We start from the raw sequence: 18,355 nt of genomic DNA on the forward strand, positions 1-18,355 counted from the left end.
ACAGGCACAAATAGGTAGTTGTATAAATATTTATTTTATGTTAGTGAGCGTTTTGACAGCCTAAATACAGACTGGGGTGATTTGGGCTCTTAAATCCAAGAATCTCATTTACCTGTAGCTGAATTGTTAGAAAGTATGTGCTTTAGCTGAGCACATCATATGTGAATTTATCTATTTCTAGAAGGAAAAAAATTAATGACATGCCTCGGGAGGTTTAAGGGACAGTTTCTCCTCTTTTATGAGGAATCAGAAAGAGGAGGATGTCTTTTTAAGGAGGTTTAAAACTTGAAATATGCTTTTTTCTTCCCTGAAACAAGTTCTTCAGCTTTTCACCAATTAGGTTTCATGTGGAGCAATACCCATTTTTTTTATTCACAGCACTAAAATTGAACTTGAAGGTTAATCTTGACATGTCCACGTTCAGAAAATGTCTCTGTTGTCTCTAAATCTGCTGGTAGAAGTGAAAATTCCTTTCTACTGGCACGTTTCAGGTAGGAAGGAGCAGGGAAAAGAAAGTCACATAAAACTGAGGAAGTTGAGAGAAGAATTGAAAGTAAAACCTGTCAGCAATTCCCTGCAAAAAGGCTCCACAGTGGGCTTGGTGTGAAAAGTCAGCAAGCTGTGAATTTGTATTGGAGGAGGAGGATGATGTGCTAATGAATTAAAATTTTCTTTGTTTTTTGGGTGTTTTTTTTTTTTTTTCATCTTTGCTCTTAGTGGTGTTTTTATCAAATTTCAACTCAAGAATGGTTTTCTCTCCTCTGCATTTTGCCCAAAGCACAAAGGCAGAGCTGTGAGGATGTACCTGAATTACTGGTGGTATTCTCTGAAAACGGTGAAATATCAGGAGCTGGAAATTAGATGGAAACAAATGTTAATCTCCTTTCCCCCTTTGTTCATAGGCGGTGAACTCTGTCCTAAAATTAATACTGTCAGCCACAAATGACAGGTTCAAATCACTTGTTTGCAGAGCACTTTGCATTTTGGAATATCCCCAATGCTCTCTCGTTACAGCTTAAAAAAATCAAAAAGTAGGCAAGAGATTTTGATCAAATAACTGTATCAGCCACATTTTGATATCTCCACATGTTGATGCATGAATGGCCAAAGAAAAAGTGGTTTTTTTTCATGCAAACTTGAAATTTTTCTCAGCTGAAAAGGTAGATAATAAATACTGGCAATACGTAAGACTTGGCTCTACTAAGACCTCCCATTTGCTATCTTGGAGAGCAGCAGTTAATAATTTTCAGCCATAATCAAGTGATTTATATTCATGATTATGGTTCAAACCATCATGACACTTGTTCTTTCCACATCAGAGGCCTTCTCGCTTTCAGCTTCTTGTGTTCAGCAGTTATTAAAATAAGAATGAGAGGGTTTGGGTTTTTTTAGAAGTATTTTATAACATTTTTCCTCTGATTTCAGGTCTTAGCCACTGAACCATCACAAACACCTGAGCAACGTGTACTGCACTGGCTGCACTAAGACTTTGAGCTGTATTTCAGGGATTCACAGCAAGTATTTTCCTCAATTTGCACTAAGAACTGCAAAATTTCCTCTTTTTGTACACCATATATTCCGTTGGAATTCTTATCTTTGTAATAACTGTCATAATCAGTGCTGCTCTCCAACTTGACCTCATAAAAATTCATAAATAACACTGGGAATCAATTTTAAAGTATGTTTATTACCTCTGCCATACTTCATGTCATTTGAATGGAGACAAAAGTCCATCACTTAGACATGTAGAAAAGTATTTACCTCCAAAAAGATCATTTCTGTACAATGTCTAATTGCGTTTTTTTTAGAAAAGCTACACCAACTTTGAAAATGAGCTTCAAATATGTTCTACTTCTCCATTGCAATGAAGTTACTCAGTTGACTTTTTTTCTGAATCTGGTTGGTGAACAAAATCAAAATATTTTGGCTGTCAGTTGCTATAAAATGAAAGCTAATTTTGTCTGAGGCAAAGCTCAGAGCACCTGACCCTGAATTTGGGGTGTTTGGGGAAAATGACACAACACTAGATGAATCCAAATTCATTCTCTCCAGAGTCTCTTTGGGGGGAAGAAAAACTGTTTGCAAAGCACTTGTGAGGCTTCTCGGTTCTTTGTCTTGCTCAGTTTGGTGTCTGGAGGAGACTCCAGGACTCTGAAAACTGCTCAACTTTGTGACAGAAAAAAGCTGCCCTGGAGAGCTCCCAGTGTGCTGAACTGGGATCTCAGAGTGGTTTCAGCCATGCAAACAGGGCATGTGGGGAGTGGGTTCCCACTGGATCTGTGAGTGATGTCCTTCCATAATATAATAATAATAATGTTCCTGGCTGAACTGATAATCCACAAGCAGATTGTTACAGGAATTAAGGGCTGCAACTTTACTATAAGTTATATTAAATATTTGATGCCTAAAAAACAACAAATCTCATGAAACTGTAAAAAAATTTTAAGCTCTTTCTTTTTCCTAACACGGTCCCTTAGCTGAAATCCCAATTATTAGCACAGCTGACTGAAAGAACACAACCAGGGAACTGGCTCTGACCAGCTAACAAGTTTGTCAAGTTGTACGTGATTTAATTAAAAAATGTACCTGTTACAAGAGAAGAGATAAATGTCTCTTTTCAAATTACTGCATTTTAGCAGTGCCTAATTTCCTGCTTTGTTTTCCTACACTATTCTCTCCAGTCTAGCCTATACTCCTGGGCTTCCAGTAATTCTTCTTCCCAGCTGTCAGGAATGAATCAGCTCTTAATTCCTGGAAGCCAGAGCAGGACACAGCGGAGACCACGCTGCTCCAGCTCTTGATTTAATGGAGCTCTTGGTTGTCTTCGAGGCCTCTCAGCGTCCCTGACCAAAGAGCCTTTCCCATTCCTCCTTCTTGGAGTTCAATATCCCACCTTTTGCCCTGAAAGCCCTGTTGTTGATCTCCTTTGGAGACTAATGAAAACACCCTCAGCTGGGAATCCTGCTGGTTGAACCCTCTTGTGAGGCCTTTTTTGTTTCGTGCTTTTATGGGGCGCGGGGAGCGTTCACCAGGTGATGGATAATAGAAGTTTGCAGCCCCGTGAATTCAGGAAAGCACTTAAGCAAATTGTTTTATTGATGGCAGGGTTAAATGAAACCTGTGGACAGCTGCTGGGCTGGACGGAGCACTTTCCTGGAACACTGAAATGAAACACACACCTTGGAAAAGAGATTTACGTCAAACAATCCCCTCAGGCCTCCCTCACCGTTATCATCTTCATAATCCACAGGAAGCTTTATTATTTCTGCCTCAACATGCAATCAAAAAGCAGCATATTTAGCCATTTTGAGCAATATTTCCAGAGTTTGCTTGGACACGTGGGGACACACGTGTTGTTCCAATAAACAGGAGAGGGAGGGGCGGCTCGATAACAGGCAGCATTCCAAAAGCAGTCTGGTGGCATTGATCTGTGCAAGGATGGATGGTTGCAGGAGAGCCCCAGTGCTCTTTGTGTGCCATTGATTTCCTTTCTTTGAAGTGCTGACTGAGGAAAAGAGGACCATCCCCTCTGTGCTCCCAGAGGAAACGTCTCATTCCTGCACTTCCCAGTCAGAGGTGAAGTTGTGGAAGAGGAACAAATCTGTGAACGGTTCAAAAAAATACAAGTGGCACTCCTCAGCTGTTTCTTTATTATTGAAAAATAACCTGTAAACACTTAATAGCATGAAAGCTTTCCTTTGGAAAACAAAGACTTAATGTTAAGGTCATATAATATCTGTTGTGAGAAAAACACAAAACCCAGTTAAATGTGAAGGTTTCATATTAAGATTATGATTGAAGCCTCTTCCTTATAAACTCTTTTCCATGTTAATCTTTCATCTTTTCCTTCTGCTTTTGACATTTATTTTTAGCATGCCGTGAAATCAGTTTATTATTAAAATTAATATTTTAACATTAATTCTGATTTTTAATGCTCATAAATTCAATTCTCTCCTGCAACTATTGAAGTAGCTCTTTTCCTGATTTGGGAATGTTTAATGACTTATCTGCTTTAAGCACCACGAGATGAGTGACAAATCATGTGAAGGTTCCATGGAGGTTCTATAACAAAGATATGGAAAAAGGAGACAACAGAAGCCAGCAGTTATGTATTTTATGGCTGGTTTTTTTTTCTCATTGCAGAATCTGATGCTTTATATTGAACCCAAATATTTATAATTAACCAGCCATTCCTGCAATAATCTCAGTGACTGCTCAGTCCAAAGTGTGTGCAATGTGCCTGTCATTATGTTGTACCTGCCATTGGCTGATGGGTTTGCAAACAGGGCAGAGAACTGATAACACAGAACATAAAGCTTCAGTTTTCATCTTGACCTTTGCAGTCAAGAGCAGCACATGAAGGAACCAGAGGAGCTTTAAGGTATGTCACTCATTTGATTGCATCTAAGTTTCTGGAGAGCTGAATGAATGCGTACTTCACACAACAGGATTTATATTTATAAATTATAAAGCTTTATTTCCCAAGTATAGGGTCTTGGGGGGAAGACCATGAGAAGGAAAGAACTGAAATGCAGTGAATCAGTTGGGAGGGGAGGCCTGGATGACAAGAACTTGGATAAGATCCTGGTTTTCAGAAAAATGACCATTAGTTTTTTAGAACTGCTGGTTGATGTCACGTGGGGTGACACAGCAAAACAGGTTTTTGAGAGGAGGATACTTGTGGGGCGATGGGTTGTACTTTGAAGAGATGGCAGGCAGGAGACTAAAATGACTTAAACTGTGATTTCACACCAAAAAAGTTCCTTTTAAAGTATCTTTCGTTGCTTTGGGTCATCACTAAAACACATGGTAGCGTTCTGCTGTGCCAGCACAACGCACGTGTACTCCCACACTTCCTTGATTTAACTAAAAAGAGTCAATTTCCCTGTATTTAAGGTTGTTTTATAAGCTTAAATGTTCTTAACCAAATGTTAAATGCAGTAGGAGCTGCCAATGGATATTGATCTGGATGCTGGAGATTAGTTTTAATTAGTTTTATTGCTGGTGCACAGTTCAGTGTTGACAGCACTGGGGTGTTCTTTGACTGGAGCTGAGCAACTACTTCCACTCTGCCCAACAAAAAAACCCCTCAAAATTCTGGGAAAACCATAAGCTTTACAGCAGTTTAAGGCACTGACTCCAACAACACACTCTCCTGCCTTTAAGTTGTGATTTCAGCAGCAGCCACAGTACCACGGGCTTGTACACATGATCTGTTCTTCCACTGTGTAAATAATTTACCCTGTTACCTCTGTCTTGCCTTTCCCATGTGTCATGGACACACTATCAGAGTTTATTATAGGCTTTATAAAGTACAGTTTTAATAAATCAACTTCCTCCTTTGTAAGATAAGTTGTGTTTGTACTAAAGCAGGAAAGAAAACTTTAAAAAAAAAAAGCATGAAAAGAAAGAAGGTTTTCTTTGTTTTCAGTTTCAAGAATTTTAGTAAGAGGTAGGAAACTCCATAGTTAATCTCAGGAGAAAATTGTTCTCTGTGTGTAAAGTGGTTTTCAGGGAGCAAAATACATTTCTCAGTGATGGCCACTTGTGTAATAAACCCATAATCTGTGCTGTGCGAATTGTCCTGACTTGGAGATTTATTGCACATAGTCCATAAGGAGTGTTTTGTTTAAGCCTCAGGATTAGATGGCGTGGTTTAAAACCTGAATCACTTCAAAATTTTGCAGATTTAATGAATTGGTAATGCAATTTGTAGGGTTTTCAAAGCTGTTGCTCGTGTTTTCCTTTCACCAACCGTGTTTCTCTGGGTGTAGATGGGCAAAAGGAAGTTCAGCGGGCTGGAGATCAGCCTGATCGTCCTCTTCTGCATAGTAACAATCATATGCTGTGTCCTCATTGGGCTTTTGGCATCAGGAGAGTCTGGAACCAAATATGAAGGTAAGAACTTCCCAGGGATGCTGCAGGGCCAGAGCAAAACCCCTGAGTGGGAGCTGCCTGACTCAGTGTCACTGTTCTGTGCTTCCCATTATCCAAAGGTGGACCATGGTCAGTCCTTCCTACAGATAATTTGAGTAAAATTACCAGTTATGAATGTAATAAATAGCATGACTCAGAATTTATAGTCATGAGAAATGTTTTCTCTCTTCCTCCTGTGGCTGGACTTTCTTTATGAGCATAGAACTCATATAATTTCAAAATTTGTGAGTATGAAACAAGGTAACTCTGAAAAAAAAAAGGGATCAGGGAGATACGTTATAACCCTAAAACCCAACAGTATTTCTTGCTAATGTATTGGTATATTAGAACCCTCTTGTGTTACAGGGCTGTGATTTAGAGCACCTGCTTTACTCACAGTTCCATTTTGAATAATTCCATTTATGTACAGGGACTGAAGCAAAAAGCTTGGAGGTGAAAATGGCAGAAAAATAATAATAATTGCTTATACAAAGCAAACACTTCTGTGCTTTAATAAAACTGTCCTTTCAGGCCAATGTCTGCATATCTTTTTCCTGTTTCTGTCACGAGTAGGAGTTTCCCTGAGCAAAAAGTACAAGTGCAGACAGTGCAGATAATGCAAAGAGGCAAGTCTGGGGATGGGTGTGCATGTCAGCCCCAGGCCACACTTCTACACTTTGTGGTCCTCATTCCAGACATGAACAGTGTTCCCAAATATGTAAAGGAACATTCAGTGCACCCTTTTGTCAGCTAAAGTTGCCTGGAGGTCACCTTAAATTCAGTCTGACAAACCTGAAATCTTAGTGGAGCATCTTAATGGAGCTTCAAGGTGTTTTTACCTGATGCTCTAATTCAAGCTCCTGTGGAAAACAGTGGTTCAGGGGAAGGAGCACCATGAGAGCACCCCAGGGACGTTTAGGAAAGAGAAAATTCCTTCTCATTTTAATTTGGCACCTCTTTTCACAAGAAACAATGCATATAGACCCACAGAAAAAATGGGATTAATGCACACCTTAAGAAATAAAAGCATCAATATTGTCAATATTACTCCTGTGTTCCAAAACTTTAAAGTGAAGTTGTCCCGTCTGAAATAGTCGTGAGCAATTTTTCAAAAGTAAAAATAAATCGTACAAGCAATAATTTATACTCATTCTAATCTATTTTAGAAGTTCAAGATGGAGCCAGCAGGAGAAGTTTAGTGAGTTAAGAGGTATTTGAGTTATTCCTGCAGTTTGGGGATGCTGGTAAATAACCCATTCTGTTTGTTTCCCAAACAGATTTTTACCCACAATGCCCGAACATAGGAAACGAGAAGAGGATTGACTGCATCCCAGATCAATTGGCAACAAAGGTCTGAAAATATTCTAGAAAATACTACAAAATACTCTTTCTCCCATAAAACCTCATGCTTACTAACTAAAATATTCTCCCCAGCAGTTTGGGATGGGTGGAAACAAAATTAGCCAGACATCAAGCAGTTAAAAAAAGTCACTCTTTATTTTACCAGCTTTGCCTGAACAGCTTCATTTGGTGTGATGGTCAAAAACTAGCCTTTGTAATAGTTCAGAAATAGCAGGTGAAGGTGGGCTTTGCTCAAATGTGCAAGAATTGTGAAATGTGAGACCCATGGCCACAGTTTCTTTTCGGAAGCACTTTGGACCTCAGCATCTTCGTCTCCTGGTTGGGTGTCTCCCATCTGGGGGTGCAGAGTATGGAAATGATATTTTGGCTTAAAAACTTCTGAATTAAAATTCCCAGTGAAAAGTATCATCTCAGACTTGGAGCAACTTGGTCTAGTGGAAGGTTTCCCTGACCATGAGATGAGTTTTAAGGTCCCTTCCAACCCAAACCATCCCATGATTCTATGATGACTTCTGTTTTTCAGTGCTCTCACATTCAGAAACGTTCCGTAATAGTTAGTCTTGAAAGAGTATTATAATTAAAATAATTATTATTTTTCATCTTTATTATGGATGTTCTCATCTTCTGATGGAAGCTGGTGGATGCCTGGAATCTCCTTTTTACTGGGGGCAGGGGCAGCTTAGGAGAAAAAAAACCGGTGTGATGTGGGATATTTTTGTCAATCACAGCAGCATAAAAAATTATTAGCCAGCTGTCTCAATCTCTGAGGGAATTCCCAGTTTAATTCCAGATATGACAGTTGCAAAGCTCCTGTCATGCCATGGGTTTTGTTATGATATATAGTTCAATCAAGTCCTGTGGGGGACAGGTTAGGAAAGGTTCAAATCACAGCCTGTTCCTCTGCTCTTGCTGTTCCTTCCCTGCCCCAGGAACATGCACAGCACTGTGGAAGTCATGCAGATCACTTTAATCTTTAATTACTACCTTTGAACCAGTCACCCCACATTAAGTGCTGCACTCATCATACAGGGAGGGAAACAGTGTTGCTCTGGTTGCAACTGTGAGAAAGAATTAAAAATAATCAAATTACAGATCCCGGCAGAAATGTAAGCCCAGGTGCACATTGGAGCACTGGGGGTACCTGCTCTGGAATTAGAGGTAAAATAAATGATTCCTGAATCTGTTCTTTCCTCAGTGAAGAAAGACCAGGCAGCAAATTTCGTGGATAATTTCAGAGAGAAATCTCACCTTTAACCCATGCCCTGAGGAGAGCTGTCAGGTTTTCCCAGCAGAGTCCCAACCCAGTGATTCCATTCATTCCTGTAGACATTCCCCCCTGGAAGCAGTCAGGTTGTCCTTTAGGTTATTCTGACACAGCAACCAGCAGAGCTGGAAAACCACAGGTACCTGCTTAGCATAACATCACTCTTCTGTAGTGGTTTGCACAAATGGTTTTACAATAAACAGCAGCTGGGAAAACCATGATTTGCTGAAGCTCATATAGGAGGTTATTGCCTGCCTTGATTCCCTTATTCACGGAAGATGTTCAAGATGAAACCAGAAAACGAGTAGGATTGCAGAGGATAGAAACAAATAGAAGTAAAAATGAGAGAACAGGAGGAAAACAGAAAGGGAGAAACAAAGGCAAAAAGGGAGAAATTAATTTATTAGCTGATGGCAGGGTTGGTGAAAGAAAGAAAATATTTATTAACTATTCGGTGCTGTGGAAAATTTTCGTTAAGTTTGATTAAACATGCAGAACACACCAGTAAAATCTGAATTCCAGTGAGCAGAGCTAGTGTATTGCTGTTTTGGTTTCTGGTTTTTTTCTCCCAAAATATCCTGCTGGTAAAGGTCTGTTTGGGTCCATGTAACAGCAGAGACAAGCTCTTCTTTTAATCCTCGGTGCTCAGTTCATGCTGAACCCCAACCTAAACTGTTTCCTCGTATCCAGGATTATTCCTGATTAAGCTTTGACTTTGGCTTTATTGGGTGTTGGTATCTCTTGTGCTGGTTTTATAGCTCAGAGGCCAGGATCACATCTTTGTTTATACTCAATGATAGCTTTTATAACAACCTCCCCAGTGTCTTTGGTGAACTCTGCTCCTTTCCTCCTCTTGGTCACGCTATACTGCATCTGCCACAGCTCAAATGTTTCAATAATTATTTTTGAAATGTTTCAATAATTATTTTAAAATGTATCAATAATTATTTTTAAATGCTCATTTTGCCTGTGGATCTTGTGGTTTTAAGAAAGGACATATGTCTGATAAGCAAGTTGACTCTGAATCCAGAAGGAATCCTCCTTAGTGTGTTCTGTGCCACTGAGTTCCCTCAACAGACTTTCAAAGAAGGAGCTGCTCCAATTGCAGATGTTATTAAGATTAGTGGTGTTTGGGGTAAAATGTGCTTTTTAAATGGGTTTAGTATGCATTTATTTGTGTGACACCAGCTCATATGTGCCTCCCATGTCCTTATCTCAGACAATCTGCTCCCTCCGTGGCTGCTGCTGGAGCCCCCTGAGCGACACCAACGTGCCCTGGTGCTTCTTCCCCTCAAACCAGGGGTACAAAGTGGGGTCAAAAAAATCAACCAAGGCAGGTGAGCTGCAGGCTGGGCTCCCCCACTGCTGCTTGTGCTGGTGGCCAGAACAACACAATGATGTGTGTTTTCCTCCCAAGGATTTGAGGCTACGTTGAACAGGCTGCCATCACCTTCCCTCTTCGGAAACGACATCCAGACCGTTCTGCTCACGGGGGAGTATCAGACACCAAATCGCTTCCGATTCAAGGTTAATCCTTTTTCTCTGCTGCTCCAAGGCTCGTGTTCTCTGCAAGGCGTGAGGTTGGAGGGCTGGATTGATCCCTCTGAGGCACCCTCATGATTCCCACTGAAATCCCTGTCTCCTTTCTCTGTCCTCTCTGCTCAGTGCATCAGCTTTACCACAGCGGGATTTCTCCATGAAAAATTGGAGACTTTGGAAATCTCAGTTTTTATATTATCTACCATTTGTCCTCATCACAGGAAAAATTTGGGTTTAAACGTATTTTACTTGCTTTTTATTTATGACCTGACCATACCTCTCAATCATTTTGACAGATAACATTAGCTTTTCCAATGATTCTTGTTTTCTTTGGAAAGCTCAACAGTCCATGCCATGAACGTGGGGTGTCAATGAGTTCTGGGCTTGAGCAGCTTCTTCTGTGGTAGACTTCATCTTATGGTGGGCTCCTGCTGATCCAGGGAGGCAGAGTCAAGTATTATGAGGAAAATGGTCAAAAATTAGTAATTGAATTTGGAAGTGAATAACAGTGAGACTGGGATAAGGATGGAAGTACCTCGAGTCAGAACTATGTGCTTATGCTGAAAAATATTTGAACTGGGGATTAGTTTATCAAGGCCCAACACTTCTGTTTAAATATGTGCAGATCACTGATCCTAAAACACAAAGGTTTGAAGTCCCCCACGAGCATGTGAAAGCATTCACTGGATCTGCAGCCTCCAACCTGAAGTACAGCGTGACACTGAAGGAGAACCCCTTTGGCCTCGTGCTGACCAGACTGAGCAATGGCAAAGTGCTGTGAGTAACTGTGGTGCTTTGCTGGGTGACAGGGGTGCCACTGGTGTTCTCTGAAAGCTGGTGATGGCACACAGGGCATAGTCTTCTCTTCTTTTGACTCATGGATATTCTGCAAGGACTCCTGAGAGGTCTTTGGAAGCAAAGTCTGTGCTATGGAGAGCTCTGTCCGAAAGGTTTCAGTTCTGGCTCTCTCTTCACTTCCCTCCAATAGGGGGAAATCTCTACAGCTGCTTTATTCCATCAATTTGGGCAAGTTTTTATTACCTGAAGGACTCCTTGCACATGTAAACCATGCGGGAAAACTCCTGATTGCATCTTTTATCTCCTTTGTTGCAATCATGCTGAACCCCTGAATCACCAAAGCCAGGCTGCCCTTTAGACCTGTGATATCCAGAATATCTGAGTGAGCCACTGCTGAGTTGGTCATATAAGGCTGTAAGCAAGATATTTGATAGACTTGTACATTGGATTCTTTCATCCCATTTGCATTCTAAAAATAAATAAATAACCCAACCCAGTGGCCATGAGAGAGGGAAAGTGTCAGGATGAACCTGGTTATTAAACCAGCCCAGCAATGATTACCTGTCACAGGGCCAGGCCACTTGGATTACCCAGGCTTCAAGTTTAATTAATTAGGGGTTACTTTTTGCTCTTATTAGTATTGTTTGCTTGCTTAGAATTCCTCTGCAGTGATTGATTTGCAATTACAGAGGGCACAGAAGATGGACTTGGTGTTCAGTAGTGCATGACTGATTAAACAGGTGTATGGAGGGGGAATAACAAAGTCAGTCCAATGGAACTGTGTTGAAGCAGTGCTCTGGAACATTGTCTAAGTTTTCCTTAGGCTTTTGTTTAATTTCATAAAAGTTTTGGTCTCTAGAGAAAAAAAAGATGCAATGATGCTGGACTCTGAGTATCTAAAGGAAGCTGATTTTATCATGGGGTAAGGGCAGCCCCTCAAAGATAAATCCTTGATAAATTTGTTTGCACAAGGGAGGCCTCTTTGGAAAAGTAAAGTGGGAACCAACGTGTCATTACATTTCACTACCAAAATCCTGATTGTCCAGATATTTATAAAATCTGTGAACTTCTATCATAATTTGTCATACTGGAGGCCCCAAAAGGATCAGATTTCTGACAGATCTGCTGCTCTCACTGATTGCAAGAAAACCTGAAAGATCTGGGTGGAGACCTGAGCAATCCAGGCCCAACTAAAACAACTGAACAGTTCTTGCAGCAATCCTCACTGAAACACTTTCCTATTTATTGATTATTTTTGTGTTGTTTCACCAGGTTTGACACCACCATAGGCCCCCTGATATATGCTGACCAGTTCTTACAGCTCTCAATCCAGCTGCCCAGCAGCAACATTTACGGGGTGGGGGAGCACGTGCACAAGCAGTACCGGCACGACGTCAACTGGAAAACCTGGCCCATGATGAGCAGGGACATCGGCCCCTCTGGAGTAAGTCTGGTTGTATTTCAACTCATTCTTTGCAGTTCTGTAACCCAAACCTGTTATGCATTCATGTATCCACTGAGGTTTTCCCAAAAGACTTCTCGGGCACTGTGTGTTGTCACTGACACACTCGATGGTGCTGATGAACGTTCCCCCATTTCTGATTTTTGTGTCGGCTTGTAGTGGGTAACCAGTTGATAAACATTAATAGATGAGAGTCTTCAGCTCCTACTGACAAGTAAAATAAATAACAGACTAATAAATAATTGGTATGTCCTAATGCATAGGATAATAATGCAATATGTGCAGAGTTCAGTTCAGATACTGCTTCAGTAACATCCTTGTAGCTCACCAAATAATAGAAGAATTCTCTTGAACAGCTGTTTCTTTCAAAATAAAATATGCCTGTTAGCTGTGATTTCTTTCTTTAGTTTTTTTGGCTGTCTCTTTATGAAAAAAATTTCTGGGGCACCCATTTCTCAGTAATTGTGAGACTATTTGTTGCCATTACCTCAATTTCATGAAGCAACAACCCATATGCTTTAATTTAAGAGAGAATTTAAGTGTATCGCTGAAATAGGAGCTGTACTAACAGAAATTAGAGGGTGAGATGACTATATGTAGTTGATTAATGATTTGGAATATGTACCCTTTACCTTGAGACTTCTCACTATTATCTCTGGTTTAAGACAGTTCTCAGCTGAGGCTCCACCGAATGTAGACTCATTAAATTTAACTAACAGTGAACAGAATCAAGTTAGGCTGAGTTTAAAACACTCAGGTTCTGGTTCTTAATTAGACCTGAGTTTTCTTTTCAGGAGAACAAGCACAACTATTGCAACAATTGCCAACATCTCTAAGGGGTTTTGTTGCTAATAATAACAACGGGAAAAAACAAACAAACAAACAAAAACAACACATTAGAAAGGGGGAAAAAAAGAAGCAAATCACTCATATTTCCATAGATTAGACATAAAATTATTTCCTTGCAGGATTATTAGAAATACAGATCTATGGTCGAAGGTGATGAAAGCACCTTTCAAGTTCTCCTGCTCTCTTGATGTGCACATCTATTACCCAGAAATAGTGCTGCAATATGTGCTGCCTGTCTGCAGATCCATCACATCTGCTCACTTATATTATCTGTTTATTGGGGGGACCTTTGTTTTAATGGAAAATGTTCTCATAAAGGAGAATAATGCCAGGAAAGAGAAAACAGAACTTTAGGGAAGTGTCAGGATTTAAATGTTTGCTGTTTGCTCCATTTTGAGTTTTGAGTTCTACCTGTGATACATTTTGAACTACCCCAGAACAGAGGTTGTTGTTAGATTTTTAGTCATCTTACCTGTTCTTTTTGTCATTTTAGGAAATGCACAATTTATATGGAGTTCAAACTTTCTTCCTGTGTTTGGAAGACAACACTGGAGCCTCCTTTGGTGTTTTCTTAATGAATAGCAATGCCATGGGTAAGAAATCTTTGTAAAAATTAAAAGATAAAAGCTTGAACAATTGGATTTCTTCTGATTCTCTTCTCTGTAGGATGTAAAGGAATGGAAATCTGGGCATTTAAAAGAGTTATCTGAATACATTTACTCTTATTAGAAAGTTCTGTTAATGGCTTTGGGTTCTTTGGGTATTTGTGGTTTGTGTTTTTTACTTCAGTAAGTTTTCTAGTCTGGAAAATCAGAAAGTTATTTTAGAGTGAGATGGTCTTCAGGCTCAGTTTTGTGCCCTCTTGTCTGGCAGAGTTTGTGGTGCAGCCTGCTCCAGCAGTGACCTACAGAACCATTGGTGGGATCCTGGATTTCTACATCATCCTGGGGGACACTCCAGAGCAAGTAGTGCAGGAGTACCTGCAGGTATCTTTACCTACAGAGCTTGTGCATTGAACAGATTGTTTAAAGTGCTTGGGATTTATTTCAGTTTTGTTGTCTCTTTGTATGACAGTGTGTGTTGACCCCATTAACTGAAGGCATGACTCAGTATATATCTAACTAAGAATAACCTCTAATATCTCAATAATGTGACTTACTCCTGTAAATCACAGGACAAATTCCTGTGCATAAGGCAATTTTATAGCATAGACGGTGTGCTTACAAGCATGCCATGATTTTATGATATTAAAATATCACTGGTATCTTTTGTACTTCTCAAGATCTACTTAGGTTTCAGTGACATTTTAAGGAATGGTCCTTGTCCCCAGATGTTTTTATTTATTAAAATAAATAATGATTAAAAAATAATAATTAAAAAAAAAACAAACAGAAAAAATATTTCATTTGGGAGTGAAGGCTCGTTTAGTGTGTATTATTCAAGCAGATTTGAGGAATGTGGATTTAGGGAAAGGGGCACTGATGGCACGTGGGATGTTTTCTCTCCCCTTGCAGTTCGTGGGATTGCCAATGTTTCCCTCCTACTGGAGCCTGGGCTTCCAGCTGAGCCGCTGGAATTACGGCTCCCTGGACGAGGTGGTGCAGGTGGTGAAGAGGAACAGGGCCATTGGACTCCCTTACGTGAGTATGGGATGAGGGGGGCAGGAGGAAGGACCCAGAGAGCTGTTCAGCAACTCAGTTTAAATTAGGAAATCTCTAGGGTTTTTGTGCATTTTAATGGTAGACCCATTATCAGAAAGTGTAACTTGAGCACTTTATTGTAATGTTTTTATATATCCGACTGTATCCACTTTTATTCTCGTGTCACCTAATCCGTGAAATAATTTTCTTATTCTCTAGAACCCTATATTATTCTTAATGGACAGTCAAATGTAAAGTACAATTAACTTGTAAAATTAGATTTTAGATGGCATTAACCTGATGTCTTAGTAGAATAAAAATGTCCTAATATTAAGCTAAGAGTTGAGGAAGGAATGTTTGGATTTAAGGGAATAGCTCTTGAAGTCAGGCAACTGCAGTGACACAGCCACAAGTCCAGGGGTTATTTGAAAGGATGCAAATATATGCATTCATTTAAATTCTGTTAATTTAAATGCAGCTCTTTTTAGGCACAAAAGATGTGTCAGAACAGTTAACTAGGGCTGTAAGTCCAAGGTGAGATATTGCTTCCATGTTGTCCTGACAGCAAACTTACTGCCAGACTGCAATAAAGTCCCAACATTAAATTCAATATAAACCAACCAGGAATTGTCAGAAGAAATTATTTTGGACTGATAGAAAAATCTTTACATCTCACTCCACATGTAAAAGATGAATTCCTGCTCTTTCAGGATGCCCAGATCACTGACATTGACTACATGGAGGCAAAGAAAGATTTCACTTATGACGGAGAGAAGTTTAAAGATCTCCCTAACTTTGCAGAGTATATGCACAACTACGGACAAAAATATATTATCATATTGGTAAGCATTTAATTACCTCCTTTCCCCCTTTAAACAGTAATATTTTAACTATTTATTATTATACTTTTTTTATTCTCTGTAATTATTGCATTTCTTGCCTACAATAATTAACGGAGTGTGTGCTGGTTTCTTCCTTTTTTTTTCTGTTTTCTGTTTTTTTTAGGATCCTGCCATTAGCACACAAAGTCTAACAAATGGAAGTGCATATGGAAGCTACGTCAGGGGAACAGAGAAAAAAGTCTGGATTAATGACACAGATGGAGTAACACCCTTAGTTGGGGAGGTAATTGTGGTTTTATGCATTTGAACTCGGTCTGTTGTCACTATTATAGTTTAACTTAGAGCAGGGGGCTCCTTTAAAACTCTCATTTCCAAGTTGCTTCTTTCAGTAAAATTACTACCAATGAGAGCACTCAGGATATGAAAATTCTCAACTTTTCTTTTTTTTCTTCCCCCCCCCATTTTTTACATTATAAAGGTGGTTTTGGACATTAATTTTTTTTTTGCACTAAAATGAATTACTTTCTTTACATTTTTAAATTTTAATTTTATTTTTTCAATAGAAATAAAATTATACTACAATTAAAATTACGTTACACTTAAATTCACATTACAATTAAAATTACATTTTTTCACGTTAACCCTAAATTTTTTTTACATTGAAAGATAGTTTGAAGGCTCAAGGGACAATCAGCCAGCTCCTATTTATTTTCAGTAATAACTGAAGAGCCAGCTCCTGTATTACCTTTTTAATTTAAAATTTTATCTTATATTGAGAAACTTTTCAGCTGTGTATTGTTCCTTTCATGACTGACAAGAAGAATAACTGACAACTCCAAACCTAACAAATTTATTCTCTCTCTCCCTTCTTCAAGGTCCCTTCTGACATGGGCAGTTCTGTGATTCTGTGAACTCTTTTTAATATAATTTAGTTAATATCATATAATAATATTTAGTTAATATCATAAGATGAATTAATTAATTCCCTTTTAATATTTGCAGGTGTGGCCAGGGGAAACTGTGTTCCCAGACTTCACCAACCCAGACTGCATCAGCTGGTGGGCAGAAGAATGTAAATTGTTTCATGACACGGTGCCATACGATGGAATCTGGATTGTAAGTAACCCAGAATTGTCATTTTTATTTTTCCTTTTCCGAACAGTCAAGAGCAGATGAATATTAAATTCAATTTGCCCTGAATTTGAAAGGGATTCTTACTCTTAGGAACCTGAAATCTGTGCAGGATGCGTCTTTCTTCTGGTGTTGAACTTAGAGTTTAGATTTGAATTTTAATTTTTAATTTGAGTCGTGAATTGTGGCATTTAAATGCTGGGTTTGGGATGTTCAGTGACACTTAAATGCTTCAATTGATGAACCATTGCTGAAAGCAAGTTCATTCCTGTTTTTGGAATGGCAATATTTGGGGACCTGCATCCCTGCTCAGTGAACATGTGCTAAATAGACCCTGAATACAGAATATAATCCATATAAACTATGGGTTTGTGCTCCAAGTAGCTCATAGAATTCCCACTTAGGGAATCTGCAGTTGCTGTTCCAGAGAAGGCTTTGGAAAATTCAGGCTTCCCAGAGACAAGTTTTTCCCACAAAAAGGCTAAAATACAGCCCGGCATGGTGGATTTTAGGTACAGTTCATGGAAATCAGATGAGATTAAGAACCTTTTTGACTGGTCAGATTAGTTTTTGGATATATTTTAAGGAATAGCCTGTAATAAAGCTGCTAAAAGTGGGTGCCTGAAGGAAATTTGTACTTGAACTACTCAATCTCAGCACCTTCTTCCCTCTATTCTGTTTTTCTGTTTGTTCTGCTGCCTTTTATTTAAAAATAAATAAATATTCTGGAAGAAAACAAGAATCTACTGAATATTTAGCCGTGCATTTTAAGAAGCTGCATCAGTTTAAAATCAAACTCCAGTCCCTCAGCTGCCCTGTGTGTGGTGGGGTGGCCCTGGGTGGGCAGCAAAGCTGCTCCATCACGGTCCTTCTCAGCTGGAAAGAAAATATAGGGGAGAAAAAAATATAGCAAAAGGCTTGTGGATCAAACTAAGGACAGGGAGGGATCAGTCAGTAATCCAGGGAGGTGGTGGAGTCCCCATCCTGGGAGGTGTTCAAGGAATGACTGGATGTGGCACTCAGTGACAAGGTGGGGATCAGTCACGGGATGGACTCCGTGATCTCAGAGGTCTTTTCCAACCTTGATGACTCTGGGATTCTGTGACTCTGGGATTCCCATCACGGGCAAAACAGCTTCAGTTTGGGGAAAAAATTAATTTCATTTCTTAACAATCAGATCAGAGTAGGTGATGAGAAATAAAATCAGTTCTTAAAACCCTTTCCCCTGACCCCTCCGGTCTTCCCGACCTTAACCTCACTCCCGATTTTCTCTGCCTCCTCCTGCTGTGGCACATTGAGGACTCAACAAAATGTCCTAGAATGAGTTTTTCTCACTTATTTTTGCTGACTCTGTGTTTCCATCAAGTCCAGTCATGAAGTGTAAGGCTGCACAGATCTCTTACAAAGAGCAAATAGCTGGAGTGAAGCAAATTGGTCACTCGACTGCGGCGTCTCTGGGATGGATTTGCTCTCATTCCATGCTTTTCCTGCAGCACGTTCTGGGATGCACAGAGAAATTCACTTATTCCACTGTTAAACAAAATATTCATGG

General features: G+C 39.7%; 1 protein-coding gene across 1 annotated transcript in view; it reads left to right on the forward strand.

Moving 5' to 3' along the window:
* The first annotated feature begins 4,370 nt into the window (after positions 1–4,370).
* Positions 4,371–18,355, forward strand: part of SI (sucrase-isomaltase) — a 57,353-nt gene continuing 43,368 nt past the window's right edge. The window contains exons 1-13 of the mRNA XM_027685862.1: positions 4,371–4,381; positions 5,775–5,898; positions 7,194–7,267; positions 9,762–9,879; positions 9,960–10,069; positions 10,707–10,858; positions 12,152–12,323; positions 13,684–13,783; positions 14,064–14,176; positions 14,705–14,830; positions 15,541–15,672; positions 15,836–15,955; positions 16,675–16,788. Of these exons, the coding sequence (XP_027541663.1) occupies positions 5,775–5,898; positions 7,194–7,267; positions 9,762–9,879; positions 9,960–10,069; positions 10,707–10,858; positions 12,152–12,323; positions 13,684–13,783; positions 14,064–14,176; positions 14,705–14,830; positions 15,541–15,672; positions 15,836–15,955; positions 16,675–16,788 (1,455 nt within the window). The 5' untranslated portion in view covers positions 4,371–4,381. The remainder of the gene's footprint in view (positions 4,382–5,774; positions 5,899–7,193; positions 7,268–9,761; positions 9,880–9,959; positions 10,070–10,706; positions 10,859–12,151; positions 12,324–13,683; positions 13,784–14,063; positions 14,177–14,704; positions 14,831–15,540; positions 15,673–15,835; positions 15,956–16,674; positions 16,789–18,355) is intronic.

The sequence above is a fragment of the Neopelma chrysocephalum genome, unplaced genomic scaffold (genome assembly GCF_003984885.1).
Source record: "Neopelma chrysocephalum unplaced genomic scaffold, ASM398488v2 Primary Assembly neopelma1_69, whole genome shotgun sequence".
Classification (NCBI taxonomy): domain Eukaryota; kingdom Metazoa; phylum Chordata; class Aves; order Passeriformes; family Pipridae; genus Neopelma; species Neopelma chrysocephalum.